The following is a 19,507-nucleotide window of genomic DNA, read 5'->3' as shown; positions in this document are numbered from 1 at the left end:
AATTCCAGCTACTTGGGAGGCTGAGGCACGAGAATCACTTGAATATGCGAGGCAGAGGTTGCAGTGAACAAAGATCACACCATTGCACTCCAGCCTGAGCAAAAGAGTGAGACTCTGTCTCAAATAAAATAAAATAAAATAAAATAAAATAAAATAAAATAAAATAAAATAAATACAGCAAAATACAGACAAGCAGAAACTGAGGGTTTATCATCAGCAGACCCTCACCAAAGGACACTGAAGTGCTACACTCCAGGCAAAAGAAAAGTGATCTCAAAAAGAAGTCTTGGGCCAGGTGTGGTGGCTCACGCCTGTAATTCCAACACTTCAGGAGGCCAAGGTGGGCGGATCACCTGAGGTCAGGAGTTCGAGACCAGCCTGGCCAACATGGCAAAATCCCATCTCTACTAAAAATACAAAAATCAGCTGGGCATGGTGGCGGGCACCTGTAATCCCAGCTACTCGGGAGGCAGAGGCAGGAGAATCACTTGAACCCAGGAGATGGAGGTTGCAGTGAGCCGAGATTGCACCACTGCTCCAGTCTGCGCGACAAAGTGAGACTCCATCTCAAAAAAAAACAGAGAAAGAAGGAAAGCATCGGCTTCCAAGCAGGAGTGTCAGCACCTGGGAAGGCTCCTCAGCACACAGCTTTAGATCTGACACACCTTGTCAGATCTAGAAGCTCATTTAGCCTCTGAATTAACGCACCCCTGAAAATGGGGTAGGCGGCCCTCATCTGCATCCTTATAGTAGAAAAGCCAGCCTTGGTTAGCTTGGCCTCATAGCAGCCTCAGTTCAGGGTTCCAGCCCCAAATCTTCCCCCAACAACCATCACTAGGTCACTCTGCTTTGGGGACATCAGTGAAGGCAGCTCTTTCAAAGGGAGAGGGAGAAGGAGCTTCCTGGAGATTGAGGGACCAGTTCAGCTCCCATAAAGATGCCTCTCCTGACTTCCACCATAGAGTCCTGTTCACCTTGTCCCAATCAGAAGACGGTCCCACAATCCCAGTGTGCTGTTGAGCCCAACTGTCTTAAGTGTGGGGAGAACAATGTGTACAAACAACATTCATTCCATTCTCCTCGGAGTTTGGAAGTTATCACTTTTTTTTATTTTTCTACAAACTCTCCTGTATGTGCTGTTCCTTTGACTCGTTTCCTTGGTGACAAAGAAAGAGGAATGACGGTGATATCAGAAAGAAGGTACAAGTTGTTTGTTTTCTTTTCACGTCCTCAGAGGGGCTGAGGCTCTGGTTAGAAGCAGTCACGACTCCTCCATTCTAAATAACTCACAATGGAGACATATGGACTCTCCTAGTTTTGTTTAATAGGAGAGAGGGAGGGCCCAGGCTGAACCACAGCTTAAGGAGTTTCCCACTGCTACAGCGAAAGACAAGAAACAGTTCTTCAGGCACAAAGCCAAGTTAGATACCTTCCTGGCAAATGGCACATCCACAGTCAGTCTTCTGCAGCCCTGGAATGCCCCAGGTCCACAGTGGCTGCTGGGCCCTCTGGCCACGAGACAATGACCAGCTCACCTGCGTTGGTCACTTGGCTCCTGGCTCTGAGAGGGACGGGGGTCTTCTGCCACTTGGGATTTGCCTGCAAGCACCTGCCGGACCCTCTGCATCCCTGGGAAGGGGAAGTGAGGGGCCAGTTGGCACTGATGGCCAGGTGGGTGGGGACAAACAAGTGGAGGCCACAGTGAAGGCTGCAGTTAGGACTGGGCTGGAAAGGCAGGCTGCTCACCCAGGCAAAGCCGGTGGGCCTGGTCTGAGAAGACAAAGCGAAACCAACCAGGCTCTTTACACTCGAAGGCCTTGCCAAAGGACAGCAGCACCTTGTTGTCCAAAAAGCGGCGCCAGAGCAGCATTTCCTCCTCAAAGGTGCCCTTGGGCAGGTACTGAGAGGGTGGGAGCGGCTCAGGACATAGCTGAGACCCCTCACCAACTGCCCCTCACCTGCTGGAGGGAGACCTGAAACTCCCTCTCAGCCCACACCTCCACCAGCATTACCTTTCTCAAGTCAACCCAGATGAAGAAGCCAGCCCCACGACTCAAGAAGGGGATCCCCAACACCCTGAGCTCTTCTGAGACATAGGTGTGGGCAGCCTTGAGCCGGGCATGGTTTTCCGGCAGGTACACCTGGTTGATCCAGTCTGTTTGGGTGAAAGAGAGGCCAGAAGATCAATATCCCATCAACCCTCTACTTGGTCCCACTAGTCTAAATGCTGTAAAGAAAAAGGCCACAAGCTGCCAGGATGCTGTTGAGTCCCTCCTCTAGCTGGCTGCTGTGGTGGGAAGGATTATGAAGGGGAGGTCAAGAAGGGATGGAAATTCAGTGTTCAATGCAAAGCACCTTAAACCCAGACACTCAGCCCTGACAGCTCCAGGTCCCACACCCCCTCAGGGCAAAGTCCCCCAGGATAAAGAATCGAACCCAATGTTTATCTAGTTCTAAAGTTCCAGAGTGATGCTCTGTAGTCCCACAGACCAAGGTTCAGATCCCAGTGTGGCCAATGACAAGGGGTGGGTCCTTAGGCAACTTCACCTCTCTGATCCTCATTGTTTGTACTGACTTTTTATCGTTGTCATACAGTTCTATGAATTCTAATACATGTGTACATTTATGTAACCACCACCATAGTCAGGATGCTGAACAGTTCCACCATCCTAAAGAACACCCTGATGCTGTTTATAGTCACATCAGCCCCTTCCCTGCAAGCACAGATCTGTTCCCCATCACTACAGTTTTGCCTTTTCCAGAATGTCATCGAATTGGAATTATACAGCATGTAATCTTTTGAGGCTAGCTGCTTTCACTCAGCAGGATTTCTTTGAAATTATCCCATACTGCCACGGATTTTATTGCAGAGTAGTGTTCCATTGAGTGGATGGGCCACGGTTTGTGCATCCACACATCTGTGGAAGGACATTTGGGTTGTTTCCAGTTATGGGTGATTATGAATAAAGCAGCAGTTATGGGTGATGATGAATAAAGCAGAGGTTTTTGGGTGACCATCAAGGTCAATATCTAGGAGTAGGATTGTTGAATCACTTGGCAAGTGTATGTTTAACTTTATAAGAAACTGCTGAATTCTTTTCCGAAGTGGCTGAACTACTTACACTCCTACCAGCAGTGTATGAGACTTCCAGCTGCTCCTTATCTTTGTCAACACTTGATGTTGTCACTATTTTTAAAACTTTTAGCTACTATAGTGAGTGGGGTAGTATCTGGTCCTCATTTTCCTCATCTGTAAAATAATAAGGAAAATATAAGAATTCTTGCTTCCCAGGATTCTGGAGTGAATGAGATGATACAGCAGGTGCATTTGCTAGGCTCAGTAAATGGCGGCATTTAAAGGTAACCTTTGCTATTTAAACTCACTATTTGAATCTGGGAACAGAATAGATTCACAGCAAGAGAGATACTTCCTTTAAAACAATTTTCCTTAGAAGCTTCTGCTGTTTTTTGTTGTTGTTAAAGACAGGGTCTTACTCTGTCACCCGAGCTGGAGTGTAGTGGTATGATGAAGGCTCACTGTAGCCTCAACCGCACAGGTTCAAGTGATCCTCCCACCTCAGCCTCCCAAAGTGCTGAAATTACAGGCATGAACCTCCATGCTCGACCCTGCTCTGTTTTTTAGGTGCTCACAGCTAATCATAATGAATTCACATTAATCAAGTGCCTATTATATGCAAGGCACTATTCTAATTGAATTACAAATCATACTAACCTGTTACAGGACAGGTACCATTATGATCCCTGTTTTACAGATGAGGAAACTGAGGCTCATACAGATAAAGAGGTGAAGCAAAGTGCCACATGGCCAGGAAGTGGCCAAATAGGGTATGGACCCAGTCGGGGCTCAGAGCTGGCACTCTCAAACATTACCCTAAATTATTCTCATAGGAGAAGTATCTATGATTCCTGGCTGTTCCCAGGCTGCCTCCAACCCTCCTCCCATTTTCAGGTCACCAGGCCCAGGCAGTCACCACGGTCCCGGAGCAGCTGCGCCATCTGGTACTGGACCAAGCCACTGAGGCCGTGGTAGCGGCAGAGGGAAGCCACGGCAGTGGCCACATCCTGGTTTTCTGTGTACAGCGTGCCAAAGCGGAGCCCAGACATCCCGAAGTCCTGCAGGAAGAAGCACCCTAGGCGGTGGCCAGCCCTCCATGGAGGAAGCTGGTTCCACCCACCTCTCTGCCCTCCCACCCTTCTGACACCCCCAAGGCCAGCCAGGAACTCACCTTGCTGGTTGCCCACATCACATGGGTCCTCTGGGGGTCAGGCAGCCTGCAGAGAGCACAGCATGGGAACAGAGGCAACACAGAACTATGGAAACCCACATGTGTTTGGTTGAACAAATGAAGAGATGGGTGGTTGAATCTAGTTTTGGTTCTGGGACAAGCCCTGGTTTCATGTCTTTGAACCACCCATTCCCATGCATCCTTTAGAGCAGGGGTTAGCAAATGACAGCCCGCGGGCCAAACATAGCCTGCTGCCTGTTTCTTGTAAATAAAGTTTAATGAGAACACAGCCATGATCTAGCCCCTAGCTCAAATGTCACTCATCAAAGAGACTTTCCCTAACCACTCCGCCTGGGACCAGGCCAATCAGGTACCCTGAACAGATCCTCTCACAGCTCCCTGGACTCTCCCTTTTAGCATTCATGATGGCCATAATCCAATGGCTAGATGTGCATTTAGCCGCTAAAATGGTTTTTCTGGCTAGAAATTAAAGTTCTACACAAGAAGGGTCTATGTCTTTCTTGTTCACTGTTGTATCTCCAGCACTTAGCACAGTGCCTGCCACGAAATCGATGCTCAATAATTTTTTTTTTAATGACTAACCAAGGATCGTGGACAATCACTTTTTTCTGTGCCTCAGTTTCCTAATCCAAAAAATAGATGAGAGTCACAATCCATGCTCCATCAACTCCTCAAGGCTTTGTGAGGACAAGAAGAGAAGGCTAATGGAAAGGACTTGGCTGGGCTGAAGGTTCTGAACAAACAGCCGGAACTGTTAGAACCCCTGAAGGTGAGATTCACAGACTGCACACATGATCTGGTCCCCACTTTCTTTTTCTTTCCCGTAGAAACAGAGTCTCACTATGTTGCCCAGGATGGTCTCAAACTCCTGGGCTCATGCAATCCTCCCACCTTGGCCTCCCAAAGTGCTGAGATTACAGGCATGGGCCAGTGTGCCTTGAGGATGATCTGCTCCAAGTGTTCCCAAAGGTATTTTGGCCACAAATGCTTTGCTTACAGTAAACCTAATGAAAAAGCCCAACATTTAAATATCCAGAGGTGTTTGGCACACTCTGTGTGTAAGGGGCTCCAGAGGTGCTGAGTGAATGAGAGCATGAATGAGTAAATGAATGAATGAATAAAACTGGAGCGACTCTGGAGGTAAAGGAAACAGCAAAGAGGCCAATTTGCCATCCACTCAGCCCTAACTTAAGGGATCCTGAGGCCTCTTCTTGGAGTTCTCAGAAATTCCACAGAATAACTTGAAAATCACTAATCTAGCCCAACCCTCCCTGCTTCTCATTAGATCTGAGGACCAGTGGGACCAGCTGGGTGGAAATGGAATTGCTCTGGGCAGGCCATGCCCTGTGGGCTGAGCCAGAAAGTGGCCAGGGCTCCGTGGGATAATAGGGGCTGGGGGAGTTAGCTGTGTCAGGGAGCCTCACCTTTCCAGGCTTAGGACACTGCGGTACCCAACAGACTTCTCAAACACGGACAGCATGTAGACCTCATCCACAATCACATGCAGCCTGTGCCTGGAGTGAGGCAGGGGTGGGGAGGAGAGACTTAGTGTGTAGGGCAAATGCGTCCCACAGGGTGGGGAGGCAATACATCAGAAATCCAGAGGGGCCGGCATCTAGCCCGGGGTTACCAAACTTGTTTTTCCAAGAACACCATTCTTTATTCTGTTTTTTTCAAACAGAAAGCCACACATACAGAGCAGGTGACAGAGGAGCTTTTGAAGCACTGCAGGGGAGAAAAGGAGCTCCCGGGCACCTCCATGGAGGGGCAGGGTCATGCACAAGGGCTCGAGTCGGAGAGACCCAGGTTCAAGTCTGGATCCACCCCTCACTTGACCACTCTAAGGCTCAGTGAGCTGGATGTGATAACAGCATCAGTAGGGTTGTTGTGAGGATTGTTGTAAGGATTGTATGAGGGTTGTTGTGAGGATTGTATGAGGCACATAAACGGTTGTTGTGAGGATTGTATGATAGCGTTGTTGTGAGGATTGTACGAGGCACATAAAGTGCTTAGCATGGTGCCTGGCCCCTAGAGTGTGCGATAATTGATAGCTATTGTTATAAAGAGTGAGAGATAAAGAGGAATGGGCATCCCACAAATCCCTGCTTCCCCGCTCCACTGCCAAGGAAGGGCCCAAGCAAGTAGCAGCCCACAGTGGGGTCAAGAGAGTAGAAAAACCTGCACCAAACCCGCATTGGAACCCCAGGCTGCCCAGACGCTCTGTCGGGGCCAGTGTGAGGTGCCTCACCTCTTGGCAAATACCAGGTACTCCTGTAGCTCTTCAGGGGAGTATACATCACCCAGAGGGTTCTGGGGGCTGATGAGGATGAGGCCTTTGACCTTCACACCCTGAAACCATCCGTTAGGGCAGATGACCCTCAGCTCTTCCCCAAGGCCAGAGCCACACAGTCAAAGGGGGCTGATCGCTGGAAGGCTCCCAGGGAGATTTGAGGGGGACATGTTCATAACACAACATGAAGCAAACAAGCGGAACACAGAATTACATCTGCAGCATCAGATAAAGGCGGAGGACAAGGCCCAGAGAAAAAATATACCCAAATGCCAGTAGGTTACCTTTGTTGGTAGAATTTTGGGTTGGCCTTTTGCACTTTCAAAATTCCTACAGTGAGTATGTATAGCTTTCATGACAGAAGTAAAAAAAATTAAGTAGATTTTTGAAAAGTAGGCTGGAAAGGAACCACTGGAATACTGGTCTCTGCTCTTCTTTGGGAGTCCTCAGGTCCCCCCACAGTGAGCAAGATTGCCCCCTCAAACTACCAGGGAGACTTGTTAAACCACAGACTCCTATACTCCATACTTGACCCACTGAATCATAATCAGATGGATCAGGGATGGGGGTATCTTTAGTGATGCTCCCTGGTTGATTCTCTGTGAACTGAGGTCTGAGAGTCTGTTTTGAAAGGGAAGACCCTCCCTGGGCAGGGTTCTGCCTGACTCCCAGAATAATTCTGTGCTACCACCCTACCTGTCTGTCCCAATCACCGGGTATCAACCCTACTCCCGGGAGGAGATCAGTCACAAGAAGAGGGGTCCAGACCCTGCTCAGACCCACCCACACCCAGCCTCAGGTTTGATTTGATCCCCAGACCTCAGAGTGAGCTTCTCTCAGGGCCATCTCCAGCTTCTCCACTGTGAGCTGGAAGGGGCGTGTGTCTAGCCCAGTGACCTGGAAAAAGACCCATCAGAGCCACCAGCCACATTCAGTGACCATTGCCCCCCAAAATACACATGAACTCTCAGGCCTCTCCTCCCCTGTAATCCCCAGCCTCCTCAGAAGAGTCTCTGGAAAAGCAGGTGGGGTCCCTCCCTCTTACTGCCATCCACCCCCAACCCATCACATCAGGGACCCCCTCATCACTCTTGGGTGTCATGCTTAGGTCTACCCTGCTCTGTTCCTACCTTGCTGTTTCTGGGTCTGGCTCTTGGCTTCTACATCAACCCCAGGGATCTCAGAGACTGGAACTTTGGAGCCACTGGGGAACCCAGGCACAGGCAGCCATGTGGCAACAGAAGGCTCCATTCCCTACTCATCACAACCCCAGAGCCCTCAGCATGGACCACCCTCAAATTCAGACTCAGGAAACTCTTGACCACAGGCAGGCCCAGGTTCCACCTGGGAAGTCAAGACTCTTACCTCACTGTCCAGGTAGACATAGGCCAGCCGGATGTTGCCATAGAGACACACGTGCTGTGTGATAGCGCCATAGTAAGGGGTGGGGATCAGGAAAGCCTCTGGGGGCAGGAGTGGGCGAGGGCCTGTCACTTTCTGGCCAGAACACCCCAGACCCTCTGTCCACTGTCCCCAGTCCCTCTCCAAGCCTTTAACTTCCTTGGGGACCGTTTGGGGCATACTTGCACTCTTAACTCCCAAAACACTTTGGAAAGCTTGGATCCACTGAGATCAGCCCCTGATATGGTTTGGCTGTGTCCCCACCCAAATCTCATCTTGAATTATAGCTCCCATAATTCCCCTGTGTCATAGGAGGGATCTGGAGGGAAGTAATTGAGTAACGGGGGCAGGTCTTTCCTGTGCTGTTCTGGTGATAGGGAATTAAGTCTCACGAGATCTGATGGTTTTACCGAGGGGAGTTCCCCTACACAACCTCTCTGGCCTGCTGCCATATAAGATGTGACTTTGCTCCTCATTCACCTTCCACCATGATTGTGAGGCCTCCCCAGCCATGTGGAACTGTGAATCCATTAAACCTCTTTCCTTTATAAATTACCCAGTCTCAGGTATGTCTTTATTAGCACATGAGAACAGACTAATACAGCCCCCTTTCTAATTATTAACAGCTAACATTTGCTAAGCATTTACGACGTGATGGGAAATGCACTGAACATTTGTTTCTATTTTATCTCATTTGCTCCTGACAATTAGTCTCCGAAGGAGGTACTATTTATTATATCCTAACTTTATAGACAGGGAAACTGAAGCTTAGAGGGTTCCTGTTATTGATTGTTCTGGAGCCGGCAGGAAATTCCCTATTATATCCTTACAATGAATCTCTCTTTCATGGTTCAAATACTGGTTACTACCTCTCTTTGTGTGACTTTGACAAGTTAACCTCCTGTGTCTTAGTCTCCTCATATGTAAAATAGAGATAACCATAGAACCGACCTTATTGAAGTATTGTGAGGATTAAATGAAATACTCTGCATAAAGCCTTAGGCTAATCCCTGGAACACAGTACGTGGTCAATAAATGTTACTAATATTCTCATTATTAATTAAGTTACCATGAATGGGTCTCTTTTCCTTGCAACCAATAACCCCTGACCACAACTGATTCTTAAAACAACAGGCTCTTACAGCAGGCAATGCTGGCTGGCTGCCCACTCAACAGCCATTCCAATTTCCTTCCATGCTAAGAGAGCACTAGTTTCTTCAGGTATGACCAGCAAGATGTCTAAGGAAGGTGGGCCTTCCCCTGTCCCTGGGGGACAAACCACATCTGGTTTAAGGCAACCTTGGTTTTCTTAGTCCCCTTTGCCAGGGACCATTTTGGAAACAGGCATATGAGTCCATTCTGGTCAGGAAGATAGAAGTGGGCCTCTTCTGGGAAACAGCATCCCCATCCCCATCTCCTGATAAAAAAGAGACAGGCACGGCACGACCACATCCCTTTTTTCCTGCTCTAAGACACACTGTCACGTGAGGACGCGACAGCCACCTTATGAGCATGAAGCAGCCAAGGTCATGGCAGAGAGAAAGCCCAGGACCCTGACATCAAACTAACCTCCCCTGGAACTGCTGACCCCTGGGTGCTTTGTCAAGCCACTTATTCAAGCCCCCTGCAGTCTAGTATATTCTATTGTGCCCGAAAGCATACTATTGCAGCCCTTGAGGCCAGGCAACTGGGAACCCTGCAAGCACAATGAGGCTCACAGTGCGGGGCAGGCCACAGAGCTCACTTACCCCCGGCCTCACACAGCACCGTGGCCAGAGCAGAGAAGAGCGAGGCACCACCATTCAGGACAACCACCTAAGGGTGACATATCCAAGGGATGAAGATGAACCAGTTCCAGGAGTGTGCACGGACCCGCAGCCTCCCAGGACAGCACAGAGTGAGCGCCAGGCCCTGCCTTGGTGCCACCTGAGGCTCTGTCACAACAAAGCCACTAGACTGACAGCCAAGCTCATCCGTGTGGACCCTGCTCCAGATCATCTGAGCCAGGAAGAGGGGGCTGGTCATTTAGAGGGTCTCGCCTGAAGGTGTGGAGGCAGAAGGCCCACAGAACAACATGGGGTGGAAATTATACCCAAACTCTAAACATCGAGGACGGAGAAGGTATTCCTAATTCTACTCTGAAACAAGTCAAAACTATGTGAAGGGCAGATCTCAACCCCAGCTTACCCTCAGGCCAGCCAAAAGATGGGGAATGGAGGCCAGGCTCAGTGGCTCAGGCCTGTAATCCCAGCACTTTGGGAGGTCAAGGCGGGCAGATCAACTGAGGTCAGTAGTTCGAGACCAGCCTGACCAACATGGTAAAACCCCATCTCTACTAAAAATACAAAAATTAGCCGGGCGTGGTGGTGCATGCCTGTAATCCCATCTACTCGGGAGGCTGAGGCAGGAGAATCACTTAAACACAAGAGGCAGAGGATGCAGTGAGCCAAGACGGCACCATTACATTCTAGTCTGGGCGACAGAGCAAGAGTCTGTCTGAAAAAAAAAAAAAAAAAAAAGAAGGAAGGAAGGAGAGAAAGAGAGAGAGAGAAAAAGAGAGAAAGAAAGAAAGAGAGAGATGGAGAGGGGAGGCAGGAGAACAGGAAGGAGCAGTGGAGGGGGCTACTCACATTCTCTGGTCTGAGGGGTACTGGGCTCTTGCAGTAGAAAGACAGGAACTTGGCCACTTCCTCCCGGAGGCTGAAGATAAGACAAAAAGACAGTGCTTGCCAGATGGTCCCCAACCCACGGTGCATCCCGAAGCTCCTCTGGTGAATCCTCAGGCAGCTGCCATCACTCTTCCCTAATTTCCCATGATGGGGTGTGGGTGTATCTGTCTCCACTCCTTAGCACCCACCTTCCCCTCCCCAGTACCCACATGCATTGCAGAGGACACCCCACCCCACCTAATCAGGAGACTTCAGGGATTATCAAAAGTAACACCCTCCATGGAGATCTAGCCAATTATACTAATAAACATTATTACTACAACAACAACTATTAGCACCATTATTGTTGCTCATATTTTTTGAGCATTTACCTTATATAAATGTTATTTAGAAAATTTTTACTTACTCTTCATAATAATCCTATGATGTGGCTACTACTATCATTATTATTATTATTCCCATTGTACAGGCAAAGAAACAAAAACTAAGATTTAAAGGAATTAAGTCACTTGCTGGTAAGAGGCAAAGTCCACACTCAAGCCCAGTGGTCTGACTCCAGGGCCCACTACCCTGATTACTACACTAGAAGAACACGTGCTTTACGATCAGTCTTGGGATCAAGTCCTGCTCAGCCGCTGAGCCCCTAGAACAGTGTCCACAAGCAAGTGTTCAATAAGCACAAGCTATTAGTGTTATTTACCACCTCCCCTCTTAGCATTAGGAAAAGGACCCAGCCAGCTCCCCGAACAGCAATTCTGGCTTCTCTAAAGCTACCATCAAAGCAAGGACAAAGACTCCTCACCTGAAGGCCCTCCCCATGCTTTAAACCCAGGTTCCCAGAAACCAGACTAGAGAGCTCCTGTGCTGAGGTGGGACTGGCAGGAGACCCCACAGTCGCCAGGTCTCCAGGACTAGGCCCTCAGCCTGCCACTACTGATGTTCGGGGCCAGGTCATTCTTCGTTGTGGGGGCTGTCCTGTACATTGTAGAACTTTAGCAGCATCCCTGAACTCTACACACTAAATGCCAGGAGCACCTGACTTCCCAGTTATAACAACCAAAAATGTCTCCCAACATTGCCACACATCCCCAGGGGGACAAACTCACCCTATGGCAACTACTTACAACAGATGTCCCCTCCAGTCAGCATACTGCAGCAGGGATGGCTCCACCCTCTGCATGTCGCTCTGACTCAGCTGGGGACAGAGAGGGAAGAGCACGGCTGAGGGCCAGCACTGCTACCCGCATCCACAGCACAGGGCAGGTAAAGCTGAACGCTTGTTCTGCTCATCAGAGAAACTGCGAGAGGGGCAGAGAGTGACAGCTTTCTCATACCCATGCTGCAGGTGAGGAAACTGAGGTCCAAAAAAGTGAGGTCACTCAGCCAAGCTCACAGAGCTAGCAAGTGGCAGAGCTGAGACAAAAACCCAAAATTTTTGACTCCTAGTCTGGCATTCTTTATACAACACTGCCACCTAAAAAAATTGGAGGGGTGGGTTTGCAAAAGTAGTAACGGAAGAGCACACTGATCAGCATCTCCATGGGGTGATAGAAGATACTGAGAGCGAGAACCTCAGTCTTGGCTCCAACTTCTAGAGGGACTTAGGCCACTGTCTTCCTGCAAGCTCAGCTCAACCTCGCACTTTAAAAAAAGTAGCAGTTTCTAGACCACCCACTCCATGACCAGTGCTAGGTTAGAAACTCCTAGTATTGTAGGTCCTTTGTCAAAGAAGGGCCAATGCAGGGGCCTTACGCACTGGGGCCAAAAGGAAGAAAGGGAATCAGCCACTTCTACGTAGCTGGGTCCAGCCTTTGCCCTCTCTCCCTTCCTCCCTTAGAGCCACACTGTCCAACATGGTAGCCACTGGCCACATGTGGCTAATGAGCATTTGAAATGTGGTTCATCTGAATTAAGACACACTGGATTTTGAAAACGTGGCAGGAAAAAAGTATGTAAAATATATCATTAATAATTTTTGTACTGATGACATGCTAAAATGGTCATATTTTGAATATATTGGGCTAAATAAAATATATTATTAAAATTAGTTTTTACCTGGCATCTTTTTATTTTTTTAATAGAAAATTTAAATTGATATATGTGGCTCACCTTTTATTTCAGTGCTTAGCTGCCTTAGAAGAAGGAGCTGGCTTTAGGTAAAACAGGCCTTTAAAATCTATTCCCTGGCCGGGTGCAGTGGCTCACGCCTGTAATCCTAGCACTTTGGGAGGCCAAGGCGGGCGAATCACAAGGTCAGGAGTTCGAGACCAGCCTGGCCAAAATGGTGAAACCCTGTCTCTACTAAAAATACAAAAATTAGCCGGGCATGGTGGTGTGTGCCTGTAATCCCAGCTACTCAGGAGGCTGTGGCAGAAGAATTGCTTGAACCCGGGAGGAGGGGGTGGTAGTGAGCTGAGATCACACCACTACACTCCAGCCTGGGCAACAGAGTGAGACTCCATCTTAAATAAATAAATAAATAAATAAATAAATAAATAAATAAAATCTATTCCCTATAACCCCTTCCCCTTGGGGTTGAGATTTCTCCCTTTGGAAATATGTTCCTTTGGGTTAAGGACTGCTGTTTCTACAAACCCAAACTCTGCCACTGCCGCCTTGGGAGATACATTTATTAGGCATTGTCAGTGGTTGCTAAGATGGCTTACCACAGCTCAAGAAATCGGATTATAAAATTTTCAGAAATGTTGCAAGCTGTGTTAAAAACAGCCACTTTTAAAAAGCAAATTAATATAAACTGACAATGAAATACATTATCTTACAAACAAAGGTGATAAGCACTCAAACGTCACTGCTTCCTGATTTGCTAGTACCTTTTACTATCTATGCTTTTGAGGTCAGTTCTGTCTACATGTCTGTATGGTGAAAATATTACATAAGTGTGCCCGTGCAGCTCTCTTCCAACTCTGCCTACAGTGATATCACATAAGGAGCTTGAAATCAGCCATGGTGGGAGTATTTACACTACGGAAATTGGCAAAACTACACAACAGGGCTTTTTTTGTCCCCCTGAAGAGCTAATTGCTAAATACCTACACCACAAAGCACTGAGTGTTTCCCTCTGAGATCAGGGGACCCAACACAGCAGGAGGGACTGAGTGAAATAAGAGTCTACAGAGATGAAGAAATAGGACTACAGTGGGGAAGAAACTCACCTAAGATCACACAGAAAACTGTCCCAAGGTAGGCCTGGAACCCGGGTCTCCTGATTCCCAGGCCAGGGCCACTGAGCCAAGCAGCAGGCTCCTGTTGGGAAAGCGTTCCAGGGAAGACAGCTCCTCGGAGCTGGTGATGCCCCCCAGAGGGGCCCTAGGACTTACCCGCCAGGACAGCAGGTCAAAGCAGAGTTTGTTCTCACTGGTGCCCAAGTTAATGATGCCCTGGAGATGAGAGGTACAGAGGCAGAGTTAGCATGGCAGGGGGGTGCCAGTGAAAGGCCCCAGGAGCCCATGGAGGCAGCAAAGCAAAGTGGGAGCTCTCTACAATCCCACCCTTTCAACCACCCCTCCTTGCCTTTGCTCAAGGTATGCCTTCTGCTCAGCTGCCTGATCCCATCTTCCCATTCCTAAAGCTCTGTCCAAATGCCATGTCCTCCAGGAAGTCCCCCCTATAACCCCACCTGGAAGAGATATATTCTTCTGGATCCCATAGCTCTTGATCTGTCCCCTTTAGAGAACTGGTCAGTTTCCACCCCAGGTCACAGGGACTGAGGTACACACCATATCTCCCCTACTGAGGGTAAGCTCCCTGAAGGACAGATGTGTGCTGAAGACACCACTGTTTCTCTCGAGGGGTTTAGTGGGACTCAATACACATTTACAGAATGAAAGGATAGAGATGGTATATTGGCAGTCTGGAAGGAACAGAAGCAAAGGTGGATGTAGATCAAGAAGAGGTTCCTTTGCCAGTGCAAATACTCCCCCAGGAGACCCTGCAACATCACACAATACCTTGATCCCCACCCCACAGACATTTATTGTCATAGGATAGGCAGGCAGGCATAACCCAAGCTCTCCCTTACAGAGTCCCCAGGGAGACTTGGTGCAGGCCTCACGCACAGCTAACTGCTGACCCCTGAGTTACTGCAGGGGGAGTGAAGGAAGGAAGATGAAAAAATAAAACCTGAATGAGCTCAGGCTATGACAAAATAAAAGGCAGTGCTCCTTCACGACCTGGGAAGCAAGCTGGGAAGCTCCTCCAAACAGAGCCAATCTGTCCACACATCCTGGCAGCTCTACCTTCAAAACACATGCACAGTCCAACCATGTCTCACCCTCCACTGCTGGGACCCTGGTATGAGCCACCATCATTTCTTATCTATATTATTACAACAGCTTCCCTCCCCTCTCTCTGTGTACTGTCTCACCTGCCAAGTCAAATCTCCATACAGCAGTCCAAGACATCTTTCAAAACCCAAATTCAGACCACACTGCTCCTCCTTTGAATACCTCCTATTCCAGTTTGTCCAAAATCAGAAGGCTCACCAGGTCCTGTGGGGCCCTACAGGATCTATCACCTCCACCACCCCATCACCTTTCTGACCTCATCGCCTGCCCATCTTGTTTTTGGCTTTATTCCAGCTCCAGTAGCCCCTCTGCTGTCCCTTGAACTCATCAAGCATGATCTAACCCTGGAGCCTTTGCACTGGCTGTTTCCTCTGCTGGGAATGCTCTTCCCCTAGATAACTGCATGGCTTACTCCCTGTGATGCGCAGCCTGTAAGGTCCCTGCCTACTGGTATTCACACCCCTTGAGTATGGGCTGGGCCTAGCAACGTGCTTCTAATTAACAGAATAGGCAGATGTGATGGGATGTCACTTCCAAAGTTAGGTTATTAAGAGTCTGTGGCTTCCATCTTGGGTACCATGACCCAAGTGATTCTCTCTTGAATCACTTGCCCTGAGAGAAGCCAGCTACCATGCCATGAGGCAATTCTGTGAAGAAGCCCATGTGGAGAAGGACTGAAGCCTGCCAATAAGCATAAGAGTGTCATTGGAAGTAGAGCTTCCCACCCAATCCCTTGGCCCCAAGTCAACCTTTCAGATGAGACCATAGCCCCAGCTTCATGGCACCTTCACAAAAGATCTTGAGGCTGGGCGTGGTGGTGTGGCCTGGCACAGTGGCTTGGCCGGGCGCGGTGGCTCATGCCTGTAATCCCAGCACTTTGGGAGGCGGAGGCAGGCGGATCACCTGAGGTCAGGAGTTTGAGACCAGCCAGGCCAACATGGCAAAACCCTGTCTCTACTAAAAATACAAAAATTATCTGGGCATAGTGGCACACATCTGTAATCCCAGCTACTCAGGAAGCTGAGGCAGAATCGCTTGAACCCGGGAGGCAGAGGTTGCAGTGATCCGAGATCGTGCCACTGCACTCCATGGGTGTCACAGCGAGACTCCGTCACAAAAAAAAAAAGAAAAAGAAAAAGGAAAAAACAGATCTTGAGCCTGAGGCATCCACCAGGATTCCTGAACTCCAAAAATTGTGAACTGTTGTTTTAACTTGCTAGATTTGAGGTCATTTGTTACGCAACAATAGATAACTAATACAATCCCTCACTTTTTCCAGGTTTCTGTTCAAATGTTCATCTTATTAAAATAGCCTTCTGTGACCTCCTTCTACTAAATAGCAATATCCCCAGCCCACCCATCATTCTCTGTCTTCTTTAACCTGGTTTATTTTTCTCTATAGTACTTACCCCCATATAGTATATATATTTTTTCTCTGTTCATTCACTGTCTCCCTAACTAGAATATGAGCTCTATGAGGATAAGAACTTTGTTTCTGTTCACATCTACATGGTAGATGCTCAACAAATGAAGATTATTAAAGGGTTATTTGTAACAGCTTTCTGACTTCTGAAGGCATTATGAGAATAGCTTATATTTGGGACAGAAAATAATAATAGCAGCTATCATTTATTGGGTAGCACTGTGCTAAAAACTTCATATACTTGCTCTCATTTAATCTTGCCTCTTCTACACAACAGGTATTATTATCCCATTTGATTTTATTTTTGTTTGTTTGTTGTTATTTTGAGATAGGGTCTCACGCCATTGCCCAGGCTAGAATGCAGCGGCGAGATCTTGGCTCACTATAGTCTCAACCTCCCAGGTTCAAGCAATCCTTCCACCTCAGCCTCCCCAGTAGCTGGGACCACAAGTGCACGTCACCACACCCTGCTAATTTTTTTATTTTTACTTTTTTGTAGTGATGGGGTCTTGCTATGTTGCCCAGGCTGGTCTCAAACTCCTGGCCTCAAGTGTTCCCTCTGCCTCAGCCTCCCAAAGTGCTGGGATTACAGGCATGAACCACCATGCTTGGCCTTATTATCTCATTTTAGAGATAACTTAAGATTCAAGGAAGTTAAGTAACTAGCTCAGCAACACACAACCTATAAGTAAAACAGTTGCGACCTGAACCTTAGTTCTGCCCTAGCTCTAAAGTTGGATAGTCGACAGGTCGTGGGTCAGAATCCATAGAACATCATATGGTTCTTGAATTCCTCCCTCAGAAATCAAGGTCCCCTATATTCTAAATGGACCATTTCCTGATCCAGGCAGTACACTGGGGCCTCTCTAAGCTACATTAGAAGCCCTCTTGGAGGTCAGAGTACCATAACTCCAACCTCATAAGAGCAGGCTGGATGCTGCCTTATTGGTCAAGGTAGGGTACCCCACCCTGCAGTTCTCTCTTGGGTCCCAGTGGGAGGGGAGCTTCACTCACACTGGGGTTCTTGTCCTCATCATACTCATCCATGTGGTAGGTCCTGTAGCCCTCCTCAGCTGAATCCCAGAACCATTTAATCATTCTTCCTCTAGAGGACAGGTAGGAGGTATCAGAGGAGATCATGGCAGGATCACCCACTCCACGGAGCTCTGGTAGCTTCTGGTCCAGTTTTCTGGAGCATTCTCCTTCCAGATCTTCCCCATGGCTACTGCCCAGGTCCTGCATGCAGGCGGGGCCCAGACAGGTGGTGGGAGCCCTGAAGTCCTTCTGAGGAAGGGTGAACATCTGCAAAAAGACAAAATGCACAGCCCTGCTCAAGGGATTTCCATAGCACCAAGCATCAGAAAGGAGTTGGAGTCATGGGAGTCCCCTTTCTCTTATCTGCCCCTTCCTTTAGGTTTATGCACTCATGACTTCCTGTGTCCCTTAGCTGTAACCATATGTGCAATGACTTCAACAAGAAAAATCTGTTAAGGACCAGGGACTGCACTTGCCACATTGACGTGACTTTAATGTATTGCTGCTTTAGCGTGTTCTACTTCTGCAAAAGTTTTTCACTCTCCAGCCTAAGGGGTCATCAACATTCTTTTTCCATCCTTGCTCACCTCAATTACCAAATGCCAGGTTAAAATTTCCTGAGTTAAAGCAGAGCATTGCCTGGGAGTCCTGGGGGTCTTGTGGTGTAAAGGGTAGGATAAGATTATGTGGTGTTCTGAGGCAGATGGCGGGTGGGAACCAAGGAAAGGGAGGAATGGGAACCTCCACAAGTGCAGGCACCCCAGGCAGAGCTCCAGGGCCTGCCTCTTCAGTCCTGAAGAAACCAGGTGTGGACACCAAGCAGAGGGTGGTCTACTCCTGCCCGCGGGTGTGAACTCCTTCACTTCTCTAAGCCAGTTTAGTTTCCTCATCTGCACAGTGGATATAACAGTAACCACCTCGGGGTGGCCATGAAGACATAAATATATCTGTTAGTGACAATAAAGTACTTAGAACAAATCCTGGCTGATGACCAAAGTTCAATAAAATATGAGTCATTATAGCGTAACTCCTTGCCAATTTTCCCAGTCTTGATGCACAACACAAGCTCTGATAACACTGGGCGCACCAGAAACTCAGTGGGTACCCGCAGTTAAATTTTCCTCCGCAAAGTCTTCTCAGGGGTACTCTTTAAATTGGCTGGGCTCTCCCAAGAGCGCTCACCTCCAGCTCTCCCGACAGCCCAGGTCCGAGGAAGGGCAGCACAGTGGGCGGAAGCCAGGGTGGGAGTAAAGCCTGGGGTCGGGGGGCGGCGGGGTTCGAGCCTCCAGGCGTCCAGCGGGACGGCGGCGAATCCACAGCCAGATACCCGCACCCGATGAGGCCTTGGAATCCCGCAAGTGGGGCGGCTACCGCGCACGAAGAACCGAAACGGCCTTCTACAGGGCGGAGGACGTCTCGCGAGAGACGGCTCCGGATTTCCAGGCAGAGGAAGTGTGATCGGCGCCAAGGGATTCCAGATGGAAGGGCAGAGGCTTTTGCAAAGTGCACAGAGGGAGGCCTGAACAGCTTCCTCCTCTGCAAAGTAGTGGATCCCACCTACTTGGCGGAGCTGGAGGAGGCGGTGCTGGCACTCGGTGGGCGCCCATCACGTGTAGGTTTCCTCCGCCCGGAAACGCCCTGCGGCGACTTACGCGCGGGTGAGGACAGCGCCGCCCTGCGCTCAGCGCGCCCGGACTAGGAGACTGAGGGCGGTCCGCCCCGGGCTGGGCTTCCAGGCCTGTTCAGGGCGCAGTTCGTCCCCTCGCCACTCAGGCGGGGCGGTCTCGGCGGGGACTACGCTTTAAGGGTGGCACACGAGGTAGCACCGCAGGACAAGGGAAAGGGGCGTAATGCCGTTTCCCACCTCCACTCTGGGTGGCCTGCGCGTGCTGGGCCGCCGCCGGGCCGGGTCTGCCACCTCCTTCTGCCTCCTGGCCTTGGTTCTCCAGTTTTCAAAGGAGGTTAGAGCCACAGAAATTTCTTGCCAAAGTATGCTTGGCTGCGGCCCACACAGAGGGCTTTTTAGATTCGGGTGTGAGCATCCTTATGGCCTTTCATCGCAGTTTGTCATTTCTGCCCCTTGCATTTGTAGGGGATTTTCTGTAGCCCTCATAGGT

At 49.1% G+C, this 19,507-nt stretch overlaps 1 protein-coding gene across 6 annotated transcripts; it reads right to left on the bottom strand.

Annotated features, from left to right (window-relative positions):
• Positions 1-1,304: 1,304 nt before the first annotated feature.
• ACCS (1-aminocyclopropane-1-carboxylate synthase homolog (inactive)) lies at positions 1,305-19,095 on the bottom strand. Of its 6 annotated transcripts, XR_010147166.1 has the most exons (16): positions 17,978-18,402; positions 17,370-17,657; positions 13,967-14,026; positions 11,753-11,823; positions 10,590-10,659; positions 9,708-9,774; positions 7,924-8,021; positions 7,378-7,455; positions 6,517-6,617; positions 5,693-5,782; positions 4,248-4,293; positions 3,993-4,134; positions 3,123-3,250; positions 2,013-2,155; positions 1,747-1,900; positions 1,305-1,629 (listed from the first exon to the last, which is right to left on the bottom strand). XR_010147166.1 is itself a non-coding variant. In XM_508382.8 (15 exons), exons 2-15 carry the CDS (start codon positions 17,655-17,657, stop codon positions 1,532-1,534), a joined length of 1,506 nt encoding a protein of 501 aa, XP_508382.3. In that variant the 5' UTR covers positions 18,573-19,095; the 3' UTR covers positions 1,305-1,531. The 6 variants fall into 6 exon arrangements, 4 of the variants coding, with proteins under 4 accessions (XP_508382.3, XP_009458543.4, XP_016776202.3 ...); XR_010147167.1 differs by lacking the exon at positions 1,747-1,900; XM_508382.8 differs by lacking the exons at positions 3,123-3,250; positions 17,978-18,402 and adding an exon at positions 18,573-19,095.
• Positions 19,096-19,507: the final 412 nt, after the last annotated feature.

This window comes from Pan troglodytes, chromosome 9, assembly GCF_028858775.2.
Source record: "Pan troglodytes isolate AG18354 chromosome 9, NHGRI_mPanTro3-v2.0_pri, whole genome shotgun sequence".
In the NCBI taxonomy this organism is placed as follows: domain Eukaryota; kingdom Metazoa; phylum Chordata; class Mammalia; order Primates; family Hominidae; genus Pan; species Pan troglodytes.
Note: the sequence above shows the minus strand (reverse complement) of the source record. Positions and strands in the feature narration are given on the sequence as shown.

Bases quoted from the DNA above. Each gene is read 5' to 3' on its own strand.
- ACCS (XM_009460268.5), bottom strand. From the start codon at position 18,280: ATGAGGAAACTAAACTGGCTTAGAGAAGTGAAGGAGTTCACACCCGCG. The intron at 14,027-17,369 runs GTGAGTGAAGCT...TCTCATCTCCAG, and splicing joins ATGAGGACAAGAACCCCAGT to GGCATCATTAACTTGGGCAC. The intron at 1,630-1,746 runs GTGAGCAGCCTG...TCCCCTTCCCAG, and splicing joins GGCCCACCGGCTTTGCCTGG to GGATGCAGAGGGTCCGGCAG.